This window comes from Acartia tonsa, chromosome 10 (genome assembly GCF_053477335.1).
Source record: "Acartia tonsa isolate MP-2025a chromosome 10, ASM5347733v1, whole genome shotgun sequence".
Taxonomy (NCBI): Eukaryota; Metazoa; Arthropoda; class Copepoda; order Calanoida; family Acartiidae; genus Acartia; species Acartia tonsa.
In genome coordinates this window covers 38,464,145-38,487,549 of record NC_137269.1, presented here as the reverse complement: position 1 = coordinate 38,487,549, position 23,405 = coordinate 38,464,145, and the positions used below count along the sequence as shown (strand labels likewise).

Here is a 23,405-nt window from a genome sequence, read left to right as displayed (position 1 = left end):
TTATGTTGATAGCCTGAGCAACTTAGCCATCACAAACTTAGAAGAGCTTAAAGCAGACTTAAACTTCAGACTTACTCTAATTCAAGATCTTGCAAAGACGGATATCACAGACACTATTAAAACTTTTGTAAGGCAAGAGCTTAACCTGGACTATACTCATAATCTCGGATTGGAAGTCCAAAGCCGTTTAAGTGGTGGTACAACATCATTCACCACTATACTATCCATGGAATTAAGCTCTGAGCCAATAAAAATCTACAGATATGCACCAATTCCTTTTGATGAATGCTACATCGATTCCATTTATTATTTGGACAAAACCAAAAGAGTATACAGACAATCTTATTATAACGCTTATCTACCGGTTGAAGGTGACCAGTGCCTTAAGGGACTACTTAGCGTTAATGAAACATTGATAACCAAGCACTGTCCTTTGGCGAAACAGACTTATCCCTATGCTTATGTGCAAGATGGAATTGTCTTTACTAGCTTGAGTGAGAATACTAATTACAGTTTAGAGAATGCATCAATAACTATTACATCCACTCCTTTTATTATAACAGGAGGATCATATAATCTCACATTGGGAGATACGATCACACAATTCGCACTAGGCTATGACCGACAGACCAAGGCACGAACTTTACCATTTGCATCGGAATCACTGTGCCCACCTAAACCTAAAGAACCCTTGACCATTAGAACCATCTTCGCTCATATAGAAGAAATAGCTATATACGTGTCGATAACAATTATCATGGTTATAATATTAGACAGGGTCACTACATTCCTAGTCAGACTCTTGAAAAGAATATTAAGAGTATTTCAGAGGAGCCTGCGTATACGCGGTAGAACGCTTATCCCTCAACGACCAGATGCACATCATCATAACCTAACGGTAATCTACGGCAGGAGAGGTCACCCCGCCGCAACTACCGCTAGTTATCGACCTAGAAACTCAAACAGAATAGTCAGATAAACATACAAGTTAACCTGATTCTTATGACTTGATCTCTAATGTATCCAGATGGAAAGACTTACGGACATTCCCAATGATATAAAAGACTTTGCCAAACGGAAAATATAATACTCTCGTACTTACCTATACAATATGGTACTTATATTCTTGTACGTTCTTATAAAAATCTCTACGTTATTATTATATGATTTATCTAAAAAGGTAGTGATAGAAACGGTAAGAAAATAAACCGCATATATAGTAACTATGATACCAAAAGAACATAGCAGGTAATGTTATCACTCATTTAATCGTTATAAAATAAGCGAATTTTAAAACTAGGCTAAACGCTTCATAAAGGCAACAATTTAATTTAATTATTATCACTACTAACGTGACAAACGAACAAGTAACGCTTATAGAGTAGCTACGTAAATGGGAATTTTACACAACATATATTAAACCAGTAATTAACAAGTATATATGTTACTTAAAAATCTCTATATTTATTTTAACAAAAGTAGATAATTTTTAGAAAAAGGTATAAAAATTTGACAAATACTTCTCTTTGGTGAAAATTATAAAGTTAAAACAATTTCAAAAACAGAATATAAACTTTCATTTAACAAATCTTTGGAAACAAAACTGCGATAATAAGAAAGATTTCTGACAAGTTTTAACAAATTTAGTTAATATTTTTTTTGACTTAAGCTGTATACTGGCACATAAGAAAAATACCGAGATCATTAAAAATAATTGAGCAATAAATGCAAAAAACTTATATATATATATATAGGCACATAGCCTATCAACGACTCTACTCGAATCAGGAAAATTCTATTTGGTGAAAATAAAACTTAGATTTAGCTTTAATGACAGACCTAAGAAAATTTTACCCCGAAACTTAAGTTTTACGGCTGTTGTAGTAAGAATTAAAAGGGATGTTAAGCTCTATAGTTTTGAAGGGAAATGATATTTACTCTAAACCTTACTAATTTAAACAATTCTTCCTTAGTGAGATTATCCGATCAATGATACTACACTAATTGCTCAAATACTAAAATTACAAACAGTCTTTACATGAGATCTCTTAAAAGTACTTGAATAAGCGTAGTTAAATAGCTTTGTCTAACGTCAGTCTCTCAGTCTACTTAGATATTGGTTACAAAAAAAAATATATATGCTATTTACAAGTCCTCTATATATATCACAGCACAATTAAAATTCACGATTAATGCACAGGGATGGAAATAAATGAAAGATTAGAGAAAAGGTACTGAGGCGCAAGTTCGACTAAATATCTCTATATACATAACCCTTAAAAGCTAACAAGAATGAATAAATTGTGATATAAGGCTGAAATTAAAGTTGTTAATATACTATTGAGAAAAGAAATTTAGTTCACTTATGAAGAAAGTAATTGAGACTACACGAAGTTTTAAATTATGGGTAAAAGAAAATACAACCTTACATCATTATTTCCTTACATACTAAGTTCCTTACAAGCTAACATGTATATACATAACAAAATAACAACGGTGTAAATTATTTGGTCTTGTACAGTATAAAAGTCATAACGTCTAATATTTTACTAAATAGTGATCACTATTTGACTAGTTACATAGATTAAGAGTTTTTGTCACACAGGTCTGAACAGTTTTTGTCTAAATAAAATTGCAGTGTCTACGACCAAGCTAACAATCGCCACTTCAACGCGTACGCTTAGGGCCGGCAGAACCCCGTCGCCGAGGGACACCCTCAGCATCGGACTCCTCCCTGCTATTATCTGACGAACGCGCAACTGAAGTCAGGCTAGCCGTCTCTGAGGCAGTCTCTGGCGGAAGGGATGGGGTTGGGGTCTCAACTATAAGAATGCGGAGAATCAATGCGACTAAGGCATAGAGATGAACTATAGCTGGATCTCTCCGCGGACCCTCCAGTACTGGGCGGGCTAAACTTTAGCATGGTTGTATAATGCTGCTCCAGGTTAACTGAATTCGTCGCCTAAAACATAATAGATTTTATTAGTTTAATCGCAACACTAAAATAGAATCCAGGAAAATCAGGAAATGAGAATGCCTAAAATCCTGTAAAGCTATATGATTAGGTAGCGATTCAACCCACTTTATAATAGAATTAAAATCTTAAAACGGTTCAAAAATGCTTACGCAACCATACATTTTAAGGTTAATATTCTACCAATATAAGAATTTTAGTTGGAAACACCTCTAGATACGTGTACAAATATACAGCCTCTTTCTGAAAATTAATATAGAAAAACTAAAGCATGGATACTTACATGAAGACGCTCTGATTGATCAAATATCAATGGACGGAAGCCAGGACTTCCCGACGGGGTGTCCAATCCCGCAGGCACATTACTTCCAGTAACTCGATCCTCAGTGGCAGATAGGCGGTGTACAGCAAACAGCCCAACTCTGGACCTCACCTCGGCTGGAGTTGATGGACTAGCAGAGGGAGCCTAAAAACAAAAAGAAAACATTAAAGTCTTGAAATAACATTCAAAACCCCAATGAGAAGCGTGCGGCACGAGCAGACTCTCAACCTTCCCAGAGGGAAATAATATTAGCTTGCTAATTAAGATTATAGTAAATGTCAACTGGTATCTCAATTTGATTGCGGTAACCGAGCGGATTTCTCTGGTGACATAAAACGACGACAAACGGTGAGCGATATATATGGAAGAGCCGAAAGTCAACGTTGAGGAAGTGAGAATAGGACAGAACAATCCTGCAACAACATCATGCTTTACTAGACAAAACGGGTGGCTATACAAAAAAAAAAAGAATACCAAACAGAAAAAAAAAATATACAAAAGAAGAAAAGCTCACCTGTGTTTCTGACAGAATATCATCCATCACAGAGGACGCGGCTTCATAGATGCCTGTATCCGACGGCTCCACGGTTGGCGACGTAACTCCAGATCTAGTCCTGTTACCGCAGTGAAGAAGCTCAATGGTCCGGACGCCTATATCACGGAGGCGCGTACATACATCTCTTATCCAGCGAGCCAGCGACCTGTCTGAGGTGTTATCTACAGCGCCGAAGAAGACAACTAAGAGAGCACAAGAAAATAAGCCTAAACCCAACAACATGTTGAACAAGCCATCCATGTTGAGTGCGTCCAGACTCGTCTTCTGGTCTCTCCTCGACTCGGCAGACCCAGAATCACCTCCGGCAACATCGTCACCAATGTCACCGCAGGAATTCCGCATCACCGAATTGAGGAGAGACCAGATGATTTGTATCGTTCTACTAAGCATCAGTGAGAGATGCTCGTTGTCAAACATCTCCCCTTGATCCCTTTCGGACTCTACAGTATCAAAAGTACTCCCATAGTCATCAACGTCAGCAAGGCTTGGCATCCCAGACGTGTCGCTGTACACTGAACTCGAGTCGTCTAAGGAGGTTTCGAGAAGCGAGGAATTGGCGAGAGTGGCCGCAGCCGCTCTCATCGACTCCTCGAATCTCTCCTTAATATTCTGATGCGCGTCCAGGCTGTCCGGAATATACATAATGAGCGGATGTAAATTTAAAATAAAGGACTAGTGATTCTGAAAGGCAATATAGTAAAATTAATTTTATGAAAAAGACTGTACACACGAATAATTTTTTTTCATCCAGTATTTTAAGCAACTATGGTTGAGCTACCTAACCATTAAAATTTTGATTTATCATTTAAAAGTAAACTTACTTAAGTTAAAGAATGTGTAATTAATCTTACATAATTCAACGCTTAAAAATAGCTATCGTTAAGCTATTCAAACATTAAAACTTTGTTTTATCATTTAAAAGTAGATTCAATTAGGCTAATAGAAGTGTAATTAATTTTACATAACTCAAAGCTTAAAAATAGCTATCGCCGAGCTATCAAAACATTTTCATTATGATGTATCAAGCAACTAAAACTTATGTACTAGCTAAATCTGAATATTTTCAATGATGTTTTAAAAGTACCTACGAAGAAGCTAGCTAAATATAATTTTTGTAAGCGACCACTTCAAAATAAATATGGTTGAGTTACTTGTAACGTAAATAACCTATTAATTAAACGACATTATAACTGAATTAAGTAAAACGAAAATCTTAATTTAAAATCTATAGCAAAATTGTTCTAGAAGATTTAAATCAATATTCAATAAATTTTGATTACAAAAAAGGGGCGCTGTAATCAAAAGTTAAAACGAATAAAGTGATGGAACAAATCTGTGTCAATATAAGTTTTGCTTACGATGAACAAATTTAACTTTTGCAGACAGAAAACGTAAACAAAACAAGGTACGTCAATTTACCTGATGATTCAGATATGTCCTATCAAAACTACAAATATTATATAAAACAAAATTGTCGTAGATTGAAGATATACCCATATTGTTTCTAACCCACTTTTGATCAAAAATATAGTGATAAAGGCCTTATCGACGAAGAAAATGAGATTCCTGAGTCTTAAATAGAGGCTAACGAATGCAATAATGGGCATATCAACAATCTATAACATAAAAACACTTATATAAAACAAACGAGTTACTATATTTTATCACTTTTATATAAATTCTCTTGGAATTAGCGGTAAAATTAAACACTCGAACGCAAGCTCCGCTCGCAAAGACAATTGTTGTTAAAATGAGCATAATTATTGGGCCGCCAGCTTTTTATAACCTCGCTCAAATCCAACCCCTATCACTTTTGACCGCCCAAACATAAACAAAGGGTTGACAACTTATTGTTACGTAAATTTTAATTACGGACGTCGAACGATATATTTCATAGATATTAAGTCTAAAAAGATATACTTGACAGCGATGTAACGTAAGATATTAATCTTCAAATTGATTAAAATTTATTCATGTTAAAAATAAAATGAAATACAGCTAATACCAATAATGGTATAAGCCATATGTACATATACAAAATATACAAACAAGGGTTACCAACTATTGTTAGTAAAACCTTATATTTATACATATATACGAATAATGTAACCAAAGAAATTAATACAATATGTAAATATTAATTGTACTTATAATTTTTATATAAAATATTGTTTAAATTCAGGAAACAGTTATATTTAACAGAAATAGAGATAACTAATCAATCCATTATAGGTCTATCTGTAACGAAAAGAATTTCTACAATGTCCCAGGGATAAAATGATTACTAAAAGATTATTAAAAGTTCTTTTGTTTAGATTACCATAGCCAGGATACCCCAAGGAACCGGTTGGAGCACGCGCACTAACTCTTTTTAGGATCTACCATGGACCAGCCTGGAGATAACCTAGATGATCATGGAGTATTGGAGCCCTACCACCACCCTACCTTGGACGGATTGCGGTTGTGTTCCTGTCAACACCTTGACGCTATAGACGAGAACAACAACATTATCACCACACCAGAGTACGATGGATTCTCAGAGAACCTGTCCATCACCATCAGGAATTTCTTGTTAAATACAGCCCTGAATACCAGAGAAGAGAGTAGAGTGGAGACCGATAGTGACATTAGCTCCAGCAGCACACTATCCCTCTCTACCGATGACCTCAACCAACTCTACTATGACCTGGAAAATCACTCAATCACCTTGGACGAGAATGGCAACGAGGTAGCACAAGTGGACGCCCTTAGCTACATATCTACCTCACCCCCAACCTCAGTCTACACTTCGAAAGAGAGCATTTCACCACCTAGTTCATCATCAGAAGAAGCTGAACTATCCAGAATAACCAACGCAAAAACATTTATTGATGTGACAATGTTAGATAAAAATAAACCCCTCAAGAAAAGAATGTATTCTATTTGGGAGGTTTATCATCTTGTATGCCCAGCCATGAAAATACGCAAAGCTTACTTTCTTAATGGAAAGCGTATTTAACTTAGCTTGGAATACATTTATAGTTTATTATATATGCCTATACTGGGACTACTAAACTTTTTCTTTTTCTCTTTTTTCTTTTTTAACAACTTACCCCCATTGGAGATGCGATCCTCAATTTTCAAATTCTTTGAACGTACATATAAGACTTTTACAGAAATGCTTCGCATCCACAGCTATCTATCCATGCTTGATATAAAGTCAACACTTTATAGAGCATATTATGAATATTTGATTGACGCGTGCCCTGCAATTATCTAGTAGCAATCAGGGGCAAGACACAATTACTTTAGCTAGGCCCAAGGCATTATTTGTATCAATTTATGCATTCATAGGCCTATCTCTACCTATATGACACCATATATGGGTAACGCTAGCCTATTCATGGTAATCTGTATGTGATTTGCTAATAGTATATGTTTATTAAAGATATTATGTTTATTGTTAAAGTAATCATATAAATAATCAGTACAAATATGTATGCCTACAACCATGCCTGATTTACGTCACATATTAACACACAGACATTTAATTGTACAGACAAACACTAAAATCCTGGTCCAGAGCTAATGTTATAGCATGTACCTCTTAAATTTAGTTAGTTATTTATTGACTCCCCTACCATCAACTTCTCTTTCTGGCTTTAAAAGGTAATGACTTAGTTGTTTGGCATGCATTGTAGTTTAAATTTAGGCCCCTTGGTACTTAGCATGAATTGAGCTCAGGCCTTATGTTAGAATTCTAACACTTAGCACAATTCACTGCTTGGGACTTAGGGCACATTTCTGTCCTACTCTACTTATAATTTTAACACTTATCCTGTAAATATTTTCATACTTAACTCATGCACTTGTAATATAAATACACTTTATAAAAACATTTTCCTTCCTTAATATTTAATATACTTATATAATTCTGATCGAATATCAAAACCAACCATTTATTCTTAGATTAAAGCAACATAATACTTCGCGTGGGTCTTTTGTTGAGCTTCCACCAGCTCAACCAAATTCGTATTATACTTGTGGGAATAGAAGGTTAAGCATTCTAAACAAACGAACCGACGATGAGAATGTCTATGTGTATTACAGTAAATGTAGGAATTTAGTAGTACTCATAGAAGAGCGGTCTCCATACCTAAATTTGGACAAACGCCCCATTCGCACCCACATAATGGCCAAAAACAAAGAAAAACCTTTAAAGTGCAGTGCACCTGTTTTGAGATATTACTCAAAAATTGTGCTGTTGATATTTATACGGTTGTGATACTACACCATGGCAGGATATATATACAAACTTTAGACAAATATGAATAAACTTTGTTATAACCAGAGAGAGAGATGTGTTCATTTATTCATTTACAATACAGATTAGAGTATAGGTAGAAGATCAAGCTACAAAAAAAATTAAAATCAAAACTTCAAAAAAAGTCCACCTCGCTTATAAGAGTTGGATATACCTATTCTCAGAAAGTTAACCAATAGCCTTCCAATCCCCACTGGCGTCATCCCCCCCCCCCAAAAAAAAAAAAAAATATCAGGGTAAGATTAATTGTGGAAGCTCAATCAAATTATTCAGGGTAAGAATTTCATTTTCAAAACTTTTTATTGTTAATGTCTCCTTTTTATTTGCATCTTAGGGCATTTATTTGCATCTATGGTCTCTGTTGTGAAAGTATGGAAAATAAGACTAAAATCATCTCAATATCTAGCTCAAAATTGTCCCTAAACTGTGGAATTCAATATTTATATGATCCAATAATATAAAGTAGTAGGGTTTTTTATCTAAAGGTTAGGATTCCAATAACTACTAAACAACTTATTGAAAGCTACGTATATTAGATCTGAAGATGGTTCCAGGCCATTTTATTTTAAATGTAAGTATAGGGATGGTTCAAGGCTTTTCCTCAACACTTTGAAAACAGAACCAATTTATGCTAGGGGCAGAGTTTCTAGTATGATATTAATAAAGATCAATATTTGACAATTTTGCTGTTTCAATTTTGTTGCAAATATACACTAAACACATATAACTTACTAGGTACACAAATTATTCAAATCTATTTACATGGCCCAAAACTAAATACTTTAATGTAAATAACTAGTATTCTACACTACTCTCAAATTCCAACAAAATTTATATTGAATTATTAGAAAAATAAACAAAATCTATTCAAACACATGAGACTTTATTTTACAATTTTTTGTTTAAATATTTATATTCCCCATAACATACAAAGTTTGAAGTTATATATAAACCCTTTTTAATGATTTTTGTTTGCATATAAATAGATTTTGTTATTTTATTTCTAATACTAATGTAAGGTCACTTCATATCAGAATTAGTAGCCTGCTTACTTTATGCATTAGAAGTATATGTATAAATTTCTATCATCACTTTTACATATTTTAACAAATTATTGAATCCTTAATTATGCAAGTAAAATTCCTTCTAACTGGCTTGAAGAAGTAATGCTGATCTATCTGAACTCATTTTTGCTTTTTCAAATTTTTTGTGAGGATTCCCAGGGAGTAAGGGAGGGGACAATGGGCAGTTAATTCAATTTTATAGTTGTGACCTTTTAAGGTTGAAAACCCAGATATTTCCAGATAAAACAAGTATTTGCAATATAGCAACCTTTAGTGGAAATTTTTGACTTTTTGAATTGTTTTTAATTCGAAATGCACCATCCTTAAACTGATGCTATACCACAAGCCTTTGATTCTAGAGATCGAAACCCTTGTTTACAATTCATTTCCATAATTGTTATTATTTAAACTTCGGAAAATTAAGGAAACAGACCATTTTACTTTTACAACTTCTTTTACCCAAATTTTTTTATTGTATTTATTAAAAACCTTAGACATGAAAAAGCCTTTAAATAATTATATTACAAAACTTACTAAAACAATTACCTTCCTACAGAACTTTTAACTCAAGTTATTTCATTTAACGAAATAAAATGAGATACCTTGCGTCAAAATTTCATACTACATAAATAAAATAGTTGAGAACATAAGTACATCTTAATTTTAAAGATCTTAAGGTTTAAGTAACATATCTTAGGATAACTGTTAGCTGCGCTCCTAGCATCCAGGACAGAAAAATATAATAACACCATCTTGAGATTTTAATGATAAACAAACCTTGAACAACTCAGGACTTCGTGAATTTTCCCTAAAATTTTGAAATTAATCGGATCATTAATTACAGAAATATTAAGCTAAAGACAAAAAACTTTTGCCTTTACATTAAATCAATAAGAAACATCTAACATGTCTAAAGTAACGAAAAGAGCTAATCGTTACGGACGTACAAATGTGCGGGACCTAATTATAGGAAGGCTTTGCTCATAATAACAAATAATCTTAATATAATTTCTTTCTACAACAAACTAATCGGAATGAATTAACATTAAACAAGAATTAGATATAAAAAATGTAATGATTCAATTTACATAATAATTTTCAAAATCAAAATATTCTGTCTGCTAGTTATTGTTTATCTTTTTGTTGACGCGCTAGTTTGCCGCGAGATTATGCATGATTTTGCGTGACGTCATTCATAATTGGTCCCCAAGATTGGTTAGAAACTGCTAAATTCTTGCATGTTCCCTTTAAGCCAGTCCCCAAAGTCTAAGACTCCTAAAAATTGAATATTCGATCCATTGTCCCCTCCCTTACTCCCTGGAGGATTCCTATGTTTATATCATGACTTAATTTTCTTGGTTTTTTTAAAGTTTCTATTAAAACAAAAATATTGTTTCTTTACAATCTTTGCTTCTAACATATGTTATTATCCTTATTTATAAAGAAAAACATCTTAGTGTTTTATTAGATGAGGTATAGGAAATAAAGCTGGTATTGTTTTTTTTTACTTGCACAACATGGACTTAACCAACCTGGTATGATCTGCGAGAGGGGTCAAATTTCAGACTATCTATCTAGAATGTATGAAGACTTTTAGATTTATTTTTAAGATGGTAAAAAATAGGACCAATAACATTCAATGTCCAAAATAAATCAATTGACATCCATGGGGGGAGGTGCAGGAATGTGATATATCAAATTTTAAAATATGTTAGAAAAGTTAGGTGAAGCAAACAAACTAAAAAAATCAAGAATATTAATTTAAGGTGGATAAAAAAAGTCATCACTATGACTAAGTATTGCCACTGAAATTTGTCATTTAAGATTTAATGATTTGTTTTAGAATTGGATTAGTTGTTGGTAACTGCTGATATTAGACTTTACTTCCCCTCAATAAAAACCTCTAAACCTACCTAACAAATGAAAGATTTTGACATCCTTGTATCAACTTGCAGAATTTAGATATATCAAAATATCAAAATTAAAATTATTTAGGTAATTATTTAATGCCTATAATTGTAAATTTTGTTTGCCACATAATAAAAAAAATATTTCAGTGCAAATACTATTATCATTTACATATTATTTTTAACTAATCTAGAAGCTGCCCACAGTTTGCCACTCATTGATGATTAAATATCTATAATGGCATTATATTATTATTCTAACCTCTACTATTTATTTTACCTCTATTTTTGATAAATACTTTTGATATCTTCTAAATCTAATATTGTCTAACACCCCTAGAGGTCTTTAGGGGCATGTAAAATATTATTTTAATCTTTGGTGGGATCAGCTGTTTACCAAAAAATAAAAAGGCTGCTAGACGGGGTTAGTTATATTGCTTTGTTTTTTGCAATTTCTCTTGTGAGGGTGATGGTACCCTTCCCCAAAATAGTTATAAACCTTAAGTCTTATGAGAAACTACCTTGTAAAGCAGCTAGCAAGATCCTTTGGAACAAACATTCAGAGATATTTTTACTTTATTATATTGATTTTCCTATAATTCAATATAACTTTACATTTCTACCTTTTTTTACTTTACTATCTAGCACTTTAAATGTTTTTTTTTATATTTAAAATATGTCTATGTTGCGTTTGACGTTTATGTTTGCGTTGAACTCTCTTTCTAAAATCAAGAAACGTAAAAAAAATTTCGATTTTTTGTGTTTTCTCTTGGGAGGGTGGTGGTACCCTCCCCCAAAATAGTTAAAAACCTACCCGGGACCTATGAGAATATACCCACACAGACAAACATCCTGTTACTTTAGTATAAGGATTATATATATTATATGTATTTATGTGTTCACTATAAATTCTTAATACTGCTACTCTAATATCTATTATAACTCTAATCTCTATTGGCCTACCTCATGTGGTTTTCTAGTTGGATCAAGTTTCCTCACACTTTGAGCCAGATTATCAAATCTGTGGAAATTAAATGTATCCACTAATTCCTAAAAAAGATTATCTAAACATTTTTTATACAGTATATGCAAGAAAAAATAAAAACATGAATTTTATCCCTTCCTTTCAGCAAACATTAATTATTTATAGATATATAAACTAATGTCAAAGAAGAATTTAATCACATTTTTGATAATTTTAGATGAATCTTTAATGCAAAAAATTCCAACCTGACAAAACTGAAGACCTCTGACAGAATTGCCAATTTCATCCAGTCTTGGGGAGTAAAGGGCTATCCCCATAAGGTTAGGGATAACAAGCATTATACCACCGCTAACCCCAGATTTGGCTGGTAATCCAACCTAAATCAAATCTATTTATCTGTCAATTCATCTATATAATTTAGACCTCATATATTCCATCATGTTATCTGTTTATCCATCAATACTTTTATCTATCTATCTCTGTACCTGGAAAGCAAACTGTCCACTATAGTTATACATGCCACAAGAGTACATCAAACTTAGAACATCCCTTACTATATCTGGTCGCAACACCTTAAATGTAAAATATATCAATGCCCTATTGTAACACAGCATAATTTATAATATATTTAACCATCTAATAATTATTTTTTTTTATCCATTTATCTATCTTTTTATCTTAGTTTTCATAAAAGCATAATCATAGCCAAAATAACTATCTTCATGGTTATTATAAACTGCCAGGGTTCATCTAATTTAGGTGGTGGTGATAATCAGCGTTATATTCTGCCTGAAACTCTCTTATTGTGTTCCATTGTTCAATCTTTATCTACAGATCTACATATGTAGAGCAGCTCTATCCTCATAAATGACACAACTGCTTTTTTAGCACCTAATTTGACCATATTAACCTCACTATTATAAATTGGGTATAACCTTCCATTAACAAGTGTAGCCTCTATTACTATATATCTTTCCATCTATCTATTCACTGTGAGCTAGAATTGAATCAAGACAAAAGTAAGTGCCGTTTCCTGGGACCTATGTATGGTGAAAATAGACATAAAACTATGATGATTCCAGGTAAAACCAAAATATTTCAGCGGGGCTTTTTGAGAAAATTAGATTTGAAAATTTCAAGTTCAATTTTCACCCCCCTAGGAGATGCCGCATAATCATGACAAGAAAAGCAAATATTATTTATTTTAAATTTTGAACAACTTTGCTTTTATAAAGTTCTTCATAAAACCACTCCTGAAGGGAGTTAATAAATGGCCATTTTTATCACTTGCTTTGCAAAGGTCACGAAAATTCAGCCTAAAATAAATCATACATAGAGAGGTTTTAAGAAGGACTTCATAAAAGCAAAGTTGTTCAAAATTTAAAATAAATATATTTGCTTTTCTTGTCATGATTATGCGGCAACTCCTTGCGGGTGAAAATTTAACTTGAAATTTTCAAATCTAATTTTCTCAAAAAGCCCCCGCTGAAATGTTTTGGTTTTACCTGGAATCATCATGGTTTTATGTCTTTTTTCACCATACACATATCCTTCTGATATCTTTCTATATATTTACCTTATCATTATTAATAGGACATAACCCTCCATTAGCAAGAGTAGCACCCATAACAGCTAATGATTCTGTATTTACCTAAAAAAATTATAATGAATTTATGTTTAACAAATTTGGTTCCCAGTATTTAGGGTTGTATTTAGGATATGTAAAACTAGCAACTACAACCCTAGAATCCTCTAGGGGTTCTTATAGAATGTAGGGAGGGCGCGGGGAGGTCTTTTTATTGATCCTCCAATTTTAGTTTAAAAAGAAAAGTTAGATAAAGTGGAAGGATCTTTTTTTATGGGGGAGGGTGATTTTTCAAGAGGCTAACACAGCAGCCTTTACATAAAATTTGCTTTTTAAAGAATCCATGTAACAATGTAACTCTTTAATTATGGAATTCAAAATCTTATTAACCCATTAGTGCTGAGCGCCACTTTTATGGACCGATCGAGCTGAAAATTTCAGGGAAGCTTTGTTATGGTAAAAACTAAATTCAAATTTTTTTGTTTTGCTCTAGTGGCGTGCACAGGAAAGTTGCAATAAAACCCGGTTCGGCGCGAGTAAAGAAACCGTTCAGCATTGATAACCGTTTTTGGCGTTTTTTGGTGCTTTCCCCCGGCATTAAAGCCCGTTTTCGACCTAAATACCCGGTTTTTTGGCCCAAAAAGTTAAAAATGTAATTTTTGAACGCCCAAAGTGAGATGAACACTTTTTAAAACTACGATACGATCCGTAATTGAAAACTACATAACCTCATGTAATTGATAGAGCTACAAGTAAGATTCAAAACGATTTATATCACATTTAGTGTTTTGGCTATAGTTGCCACCCTTTTCAGTTAAAAAAGCCAGTTTCCTAGAAGTTTTAAAATTTTGATATTATATGTGGATGGGTATCTTTACTCGCGCCGAGCAGGGCAATAAAACTAGCGGGTATCTTTACTAGCGCCAAGCCGGAGCTATATAGAACGTAAAAAAACGATAAAAAAATCATATAAAAAATAATAATTTGAATAAAACGAATTCACAAATGAATGTAGTTGCCAATAAACTTTAAATTTCACGAAAAAAATCACTAACTTTACTTCATAAACAAAAAAGTTAGGAGGGGTATTTTAAAATCACCTCGTTTTTCTTGGTTTTCAAATTTTGTTGAGCTATACCGGCAAACGGAAGTAAGTAAAACTGCCTGCTCCAGGGGGAAATGAAAACCAGGGTAGTAGAGGGGGGATTCATACTAAGAATGATGCAATCCTAAAACTGAGAACCGGTTTTTTTCGGCATTTTCTGGAACCGGGCGTTAAAAGCTGGTTCGTCACTAATGGGTTAAATCAGGAAAAAATACATATGAGCGATTGCAGAGATCTTATAGAAAAAGCCAATGGGCGATAAATTGATATACATATGAAAAATTTAACGTGGTTTTGAAACTTTGGGTACCACTATGATATACAGTCAAATATAGCGTCCTTTCATCATATATGATATTTTCCAGTATTTGGAAATTCTTGAATTTTGAACACTCTGCTTTACACAATTAAAGTCATATAGACATACGTAATGTTTAAACTTTTGGGTTAAAAATTTAAACTTTTAACTAACTTTCTACCTTTCATATCTCAAATTATATAATCTAAGAGATGTTAGAAGTGGAGATACTATACATTAATAACTGTTCTGTACCTATAGATATGTACAATATACATAAATTTATATTTTGAAATGTCTTTTCAGTAAAATAAACTGATACTTTTTCATTGCATGATTTTTTTATCTTGTATGCAAAAACTTACAATATATAATAAATAAGATTTTTAATGTTACAATACCCCCTAAAATGAAAAATTTAAATTGTTTTACTATTTTAACAACTTATCACTTAAATATAAACTATTCTTCTAACTAGTATTAATCTATTTATCGTATATCGAGATCTAATTTCTAATTATATATATATCTATGTGTTTACCTCCATAGAACAGGTTTGAAAGTAAAGATCTAGGCACTCGTTAAGGTCCACCCCCTCTGGAAAACTTTTATAATCCTAAGAAATTGTATTATAGTATTTATGTAATCTAATCAATGTAAAGAGGTGTTTACTCCCCCCCCCCTTAAAAAAAAACGCTTGGTCGTTCATGCTTATTTTATACTTTTGCTTCACGCTACCCTGTTTAATTTGCTCTAAGGGGGTTATTAAAAACAGCTGTTTTTTAGATTTTCAATGTAGCGACTGAGAAAACAGTAAAAGTGTCTGACTATGACGTCAGAAAAAATTAACAATTAACCAATGAGAGGCCGCTATATATTTTACCATTGTGAATACTGGCTTCTCATTGGTTAATTGTTAATGTTTCTGACGTCATAGTCAGACACTTTTACTGTTTTCAGCGACTGAACTACAAACAGCACAAAGATTATATTCATAATTTCAAAAAGTAGAGCTCAATTTTTCTACGCAATTCGAATTTAAAAAGAAGCATTTTTTGCGCACTTGTAATATATAAAACAGGAGTAAAACAAAAAAAAAATCATGATTATTTCAAAAATATCTGTTTTGAATACCTTCATATAGTAAGCCATAGCAAAATTTCTATCCGCTGTTTCTCTCTCTAAAATTATATTTAATTCATTTTTTAATTGCAATGAAAGTTTAATCCTATGCTATAAGTATGTCCTTATAGACCCTAGTTGTATAGTAGTAGTGCAACTAGAGAAGAAAATAGACAAATTAGACTATTGGTAAGTATGTCCAAATATTCCCAAATTATAGAGTAGTAGCGCAACTAGGGAAGGAAACAGATTAATTATACTATTGGTAAGTATGTCCAAATACTCCCTAGTTATAGAGTAGTAGCGCAACTAGAGAAGAAAATAGACAAATTATACTATTGGTAAGTATGTCCTTATATACCCTAGTTATAAAGTGGTAGCGAAACTAGGGAAGAAAATAGACTCATTATACTATTGGTAAGTATGTCCTTTTAAACCCTAGTTATAGAGTAGTAGTGCAACTAGAATAGAAAATAGACAAATTAGACTATTGGTAAGTATGTCCTTATATACCCTAAATATAGAGCAGTAGCGCAACTAGGGAAGGAAATAGACAAATTATACTTTTGGTAAGTATGTCCTTATAGACCCTAGTTATAGAGAAGTAGTGCAACTAGGGGGAAATAGACTAATTATAACTATTGGTAAGTATGTCCTTATACACCATAGTTATAGAGTAGAAGCACAACTAGGGAAGAAATAGACAAACCGAACTATTGGTAAGTATGTCTTTATATACCCTAGTTATAGAGTAGTAGTGCAACTAGGGAAGGAAATAGACAAATTAGATTATTGGTAAGTATGTCCTTATATACCCTAAATATAGTGTAGTAGCGCAACTAGAGAAGAAAATAGACAAATTAGACTATTGGTAAGTATGTCCTTATAGACCCTAGTTATAAAGTAGTAGCGCAACTAGGGAAGGAAATGGACTAATTATAGTATTAGTAAGTATGTCCTTATTTACCCTAGTTATAGAGAAGTAGCGCAACTAGGGAAGGAAATAGACAAAACGAACTATTTATAAGTATGTCCTTATATACCCTAAATATAGTGTAGTAGCGCAACTAGGGAAGGAAACAGATTAATTATAGTATTGGTAAGTATGTCCTTATATACCCTAGTTATAGAGAAGTAGCGCAACTAGGGAAGGAAATAGACAAATTATACTTTTAGTAAGTTTGTTATGCCTCATTATACAAACTTAGTTTAGACTTACAGGGTGGTCTATCATTTACGCAAAATAAAAGTTTTCACAAACGCAGAAAAACGTTTTTAGACAGATACACGCACACACATATTTTTTTGTGCCTACAGACGTCAACCTATTGATTGCAGAACCTTCATCTTAAAGGCTGTGTAATGGTCAATTTTATGGGCCAAGGTGTTTCAATGGGTATTTCGAATAACTGCATGTTCCTTTTTAATAATTTACGAAATAATTCTTAACATATGTGGAAATGAATAAACCCTCAACTTTATTTTTGCAGTTTTCTTTTCCATGTAAAATGTGCCCCCCCCCCCCCTTCTCTAAAAAATTTAATTGTTCTTTTTGACACCCGAAATGTTTGATCTATTTAGTGGTTAAAACATGTTTGAAACATGGCAACCTATAAATTAGATATCTGACTGTATGTCTGTGCCGCTAGACTAAAAAGTTTCTCCTTACTGTGCAGCTATGAAGGGTTTATATATTTTAGGGGAAATCAGCCCAAGAAAAAAATTACAATTAAAAAAAAAATTCTTTAAGTATAAAATTTAAGGTTGTTAATGTTGGACGACCCCTCCCACTTTGAAGTGTCCCTACGAATACAGGAAGAAAGAATAAGGTTCTTTTTAAATAAAGATATTATATAATTCTCTTATTCTTACATTATGATGGTAAAAATGGTAACATTACGCTTAAAGGCTTTTTGTCTTTTTACATAGACATTTTTAGCGGCTTCACCCCTAGCATTCAAGATCAACTCCAAAATCAAAGGAAAACTTTATTTCAAACCGGGAGGGCAATTAAATCAAGAAATCAATCAAATCTGGTTTTCTATATTTTACACAAAAAAGGGACAGAAAAACTAAAGAGTTGTGCGTTTTTTTATCTAATTGGAGTAATATGCTATAAAAATAAACATTCTAAATGTATAACAATTTACTGTTATTTTCTGGACTTGTTAAGCTTTAACTGCTGCGCTTATTTTGTTATAGTTATATATACCTGAAAGAAAAACCGAGTTATTGAATCCTATTTGCTCGCCTCCAGCCATCCGCTTCATAAACCTTCAAATTAATCAACTGCAGCAAATAAACAAGAATGATTTTATTCGCCTCTTTACTCTAGGGTGTAAAACTCCCCTAATTCAATTCTTTTGGTAAGGAAGCTACTCTATAATTCCATCCGTCCGTGTATCTGTAAGGTAAAGGTAAAGTGAAAACGAAATTTTCTATACTTCAAAATTTTTTGTCTTCCATTAGTGATGAGCATCAAGTATTAAATTTACTTGGTCCGTTCTATTTTTTTTTGTGCTTCGATGCTTATGAATGCTTATTTGTTTAAAGATATATTATAGTAACATTCTATAATATTAGCGGTTATGCCCCTAGAGGCGTTAGAACCTCAACTTTTTAACCATGAAAAAAAAGAAAAAAAATTCCTGGACCTATGTGGAGATTCATTGTAAGGTAGAATCATTTCGGATCACCATTTAATAATATCTTAGAATACAGACACACAGTCAGACAGACAGACACCCTGTTATTTTTATATTAGTATAACCTGTAAATACACTCATATTTCTCTGCCAACCCGACATTGCTGAAAAGAAAGGATAATAATTAATCATTCTGGAAAACAGGAATAATTATGGTTCAAAAGAATCGCAGCAATAGTAAGTTTTTAAAAATCATAGTATAATGTTAGATCTAGATAATGTCAAAAAATCACTAAATATGAAACTTTAGCAAATAATGTTTTTAATATTTGAAATCTTTTAAATAACCTACTAACGTACACATTCTAGTTACAGAGTAAAAAAATTGCTTAAAATCATTTTTATTGAAATTATAACACATATCCACCAACCACTTTACATCTTTAAAACATGATTTTGAACCATGGACACCCTCATAATTTTATCTCTTGGCGTGGTTGATCTCAGGCCTTTTGTCTCAGAGTCCTAACTGTGCATGGTAATAAGTTGTGGTTGTGCCTGTTTTAGGCCAAGGCACCAAACTGACAAAAGCAGCAAAAGGTACAACTATAAACATCTTTAGAGTTGACAGGGTTAGGCTGATATTCAAACCAGAGAGAGAGCGGGGACAATAGGCTGTTTATAACACTAGTACCCAAAGTTTTACACTACCGTTTTCTTATTCGTATCCTTTGCAACTTTGGGTAATTTAATGAATTTTGATTGGATGTTACATCATGTTGAGTGTTCAAACATTTAAACCACTAATTTAAATCTACAGAAGGTATAATTTTGTGTATCATAATTAAGGATGCACCAATATTCGAACACATCATGTCCCTGACGACGATTTGATTTATAGACATAATTGTCATTGCTTTAATTAAGAAGTTGAAGGAATTTTTGGACGATCAACTTGCAAAATAAGCGATTCTGTATTTTTTTTCCATATTTGTTCAAAGCTGGATCTTTAAATCATTTTAGTGGTGAGCCAGATCGGGGTGAGCCGAATTTCAGCCAATCACAGCGCGGCATTTGATAAAATTCTATGCTCTCATTGGTGGAAAGTTGGCACACCCCGATCTGGCTCACCACTAAAATGATTTAAAGATCCAGCTCAGCATTGAATACAATTCAGGGATTAATATGGACTTGATTTTCATTAGCAGCGCAGCTACTCTTTGTTGGACCTGACGTTCAAGTGTCACGGACATCAGCCTAGCCCGTATGAGGTAATTGATAGGGATCTAAAGGGATAAGACAATGGCCGATAGATTGGGCTACTTCCCCAATAAGTACATAAAAATCATCTCTTTTGTACAGTACAATAAGTAGTTGAAACGTTTGGACACTACAATTAATGAACCAAAGATCAAAATAAATAAAAGTCGCAAAAGTAGAAAGTACTAATTAGATCTATAATGAAAGAAAACAGAGTAGCGGGTTTCGTCGTATTTTCACAGGTTATTTTAGGTTAGGTTAGGTAAATGTTAATGATTGACCCGCAGGGGCTAGAAATATGAGAAAAGCTGCAGTAAATATAAGACCCGCTACTTCATTTTCTTTCCATGTTCCTAATTATGTTACAGACATAATGTTAATATAATATCGAAATTTTGAGTAATCATTAGGACTATTAGGTTTTAAGAGTCGAAATAAGCTATAAACGTATCCCCCAATTTACTGCTTACCTTGGCTGTAACTTGTTGAGAACTAGGGCACAGGACATTATAGCTCCAGAGTTTAACAGGGGGTTATGAGGTTTATCTATAATAAGAAGGATAATAATAGCTCCAGAGTTTAACAGGGGATTATGAGGTTTATCTATAATAAGAAGAATAATTATAGCTCCAGAGTTTAACAGGGGGTTATGAGGTTTATCTATAATAAGAAGGATAATAATAGCTCCAGAGTTTAACAGGGGATTATGAGGTTTATCTATAATAAGAAGAATAATTATAGCTCCAGAGTTTAACAGGGGGTTAGGAGGTTTATCTATAATAAGAAGGATAATTATAGCACCAGAGTTTAACAGGGGATTATGAGGTTTATCTATAATAAGAAGGATAATAATAGCTCCAGAGTTTAACAGGGGGTTATGAGGTTTATCTATAATAAGAAGGATAATTATAGCTCCAGAGTTTAACAGGGGGTTATGAGGTTTATCTATATCAAGAAGGATAATTATAACTCCAGAGTTTACCAGGGGTTATGAGGTTCATCTATAATAAGAAGGATAATTATAGCTCCAGAGTTTAACAGGGGTTATGAGGTTTATCTATAATAAGAAGGATAATTATAGCTCCAGAGTTTAACAGAGGGTCATGAGGTTTATCTATAATAAGAAGGATAATTATAGCTCTATAGTTTAACAGGGGGTTATGAGGTTTATCTATAATAAGAAGGATAATTATAGCTCTAGAGTTTAACAGGGGGTTATGAGGTTTATCTATAATAAGAAGGATAATTATAGCTCCAGAGTTTAACAGGGGATTATGAGGTTTATCTATAATAGGAAGGATAATTATAGCTCCAGAGTTTAACAGGGGGCTATGAGGTTTATCTACAATAAGAGAATAATTATAGCTCTATAGTTTAACAGGGGGTTATGAGGTTTATCTATAAAAAGAAGGATAATTATAGATCTACAGTATAACACGGGATAAACTTACTTTTATTATCTAAGCAGATTTCATTAAAGTTTTTGCCTGATGGTTCTTGGCCGATATAGTCATGAACAACCTAAATCAATAATAGAAAGGATTACAAGAAACAGGAGGTCCGTCTGTTTGTTTGTGTTGCATAGAATCTCGCAGATAGTGTTTTACTTTACAATAAAGCTTTTTATTGGTCCAGAAAAGCTTGATAATTTTTACATAATTACAAAAAAAGAAGTAGCTTATTATAAAGTAAAGAAACAAAAAATTAGTGTAAAAGTGCTTGAAAATATCTGGGACTTACGTTGCCTTTTTACTATTTTTGGAACTTCTTGTAGTTAGGTTTGAATATTTTGGAGAGTTTATATATTTTTTAATTTGTGTACTTTAGACTAAAGGATGACATTTGATGTTAAAATAAAGGAATTAAATATATTTCAAAATAAAAATGCCGTCATACAATGCTAATGACCAATGAGAGGACAGAATATATTTCACCATTGGTCAATTACATGTATACTGACCTATCATTGGTCATTTGTATTGTATGACGTCATATTTTGGCACTATCAACTGCTTCCATATTCTATTTTGACGAAAAGAAATATTAAAATATGGATAGAAATCAAAATAGTCAGAAACAGTAGACATATTGTTTCCCCCAAGAAATCATATATATTAAGTGGCAATTTAGCTGAATTTAATTTCCTGTTAGACAGACAATCATCATGATACTTCATGTCATATCATACCTCATGGCCTAATTCATTAAGACACAGTGAATACGTGAATGGCTTGCTACAAGATTGAAGTGTGAAATTTTTGTTCACATTTCCCTAAGAAAAAAATTTGGATTTGAACATTTTTTGTATTATACACGTTCTGAGATAGTACAATTGAATCCATAAGAAGTGTAGCAATAAAAACCATTCGTTATGACTTTACTAAATGTTAACAATATAATTTGATGAATCAAATTAGAAAATGTATAAAGATAAAACAAAATTTGATGGAGTCAACGAGAGAATTATTATTTAAAAAAGGGTTCCATCCTGAAGCAGCGCAGGCTAGTTTAATTTGGGGAAAGATAAATTTAGCATCCATTAACCTGTCTAACATAAAGATTGTACTTACAAAAGACAATCTCTGTCCGTCCACAGTGCATAGAGACACAGCCCATAACTCAGGATTAACCTTCGCTATTTTTAGATTTTTATTTTGTTTTAAAAAATAAAGAAGATTTCATTGGTTGGCTTTGAAACTTTAAGTACTTTTTTTATTTAATTTGATTGGTTGGTTGAAACTAGCTTTGTTTCAATTTTTAAAACCGATAATTGTAATCAACAGAAGAGTAATTTTGCTAATCATCATTACTTTATTGAATACTGGTGGCTTCGTCCCTAGAATCTAGGGGCTCCGTATTCGTACAGGCTTAAAACCATACAAATACTTAAATCTGAAAAAGAATAGCCTAAAACCATAACAGCAGCATAAAGATAATGGATTTGGTTCAGTAGTTATTGAGATCCTACGCTTCAGAAAAAAAACATTACTACTTTATATAATAGAATTATCTTGTCTTATCCCTGGTTTTAATAATTATCAAAATTAAGACAGGTGTTCTATAAAAAAATAAAAAATATATAATGCCTAGTTGAGGAATGTAGGAAGCCGGGGATCCATTTACATTATACTTACATCTAAAACAAAATTAATTACTAAAAAGAGAAAAGTAAATTTTTTTTTATTTACAATATAAAAATGCTATTAAAAAGCTTGTTCAATCATAAAAAATAGAATTTCTACTTCAAAGCTTTGCAATAACTAAGATTGGCCCGTTAGT

At 32.6% G+C, this 23,405-nt stretch overlaps 1 protein-coding gene across 1 annotated transcript in view; it reads right to left on the bottom strand.

The window, feature by feature from the left end:
* Positions 1–23,405, bottom strand: part of LOC145330602 (glutaminase kidney isoform, mitochondrial-like) — a 51,693-nt gene that overhangs the window by 15,510 nt on the left and 12,778 nt on the right. Inside the window, exons 8-20 of the mRNA XM_080175241.1 lie at positions 23,213–23,262; positions 22,697–22,761; positions 22,315–22,398; positions 21,578–21,647; positions 20,597–20,672; positions 18,992–19,030; positions 18,434–18,495; positions 16,234–16,280; positions 15,641–15,715; positions 13,688–13,762; positions 12,597–12,683; positions 12,357–12,488; positions 12,090–12,176 (exon numbers count right to left, since the gene is read on the bottom strand). Coding sequence (XP_080031367.1) covers positions 12,090–12,176; positions 12,357–12,488; positions 12,597–12,683; positions 13,688–13,762; positions 15,641–15,715; positions 16,234–16,280; positions 18,434–18,495; positions 18,992–19,030; positions 20,597–20,672; positions 21,578–21,647; positions 22,315–22,398; positions 22,697–22,761; positions 23,213–23,262 — 949 coding nt within the window. The remainder of the gene's footprint in view (positions 1–12,089; positions 12,177–12,356; positions 12,489–12,596; positions 12,684–13,687; positions 13,763–15,640; positions 15,716–16,233; positions 16,281–18,433; positions 18,496–18,991; positions 19,031–20,596; positions 20,673–21,577; positions 21,648–22,314; positions 22,399–22,696; positions 22,762–23,212; positions 23,263–23,405) is intronic.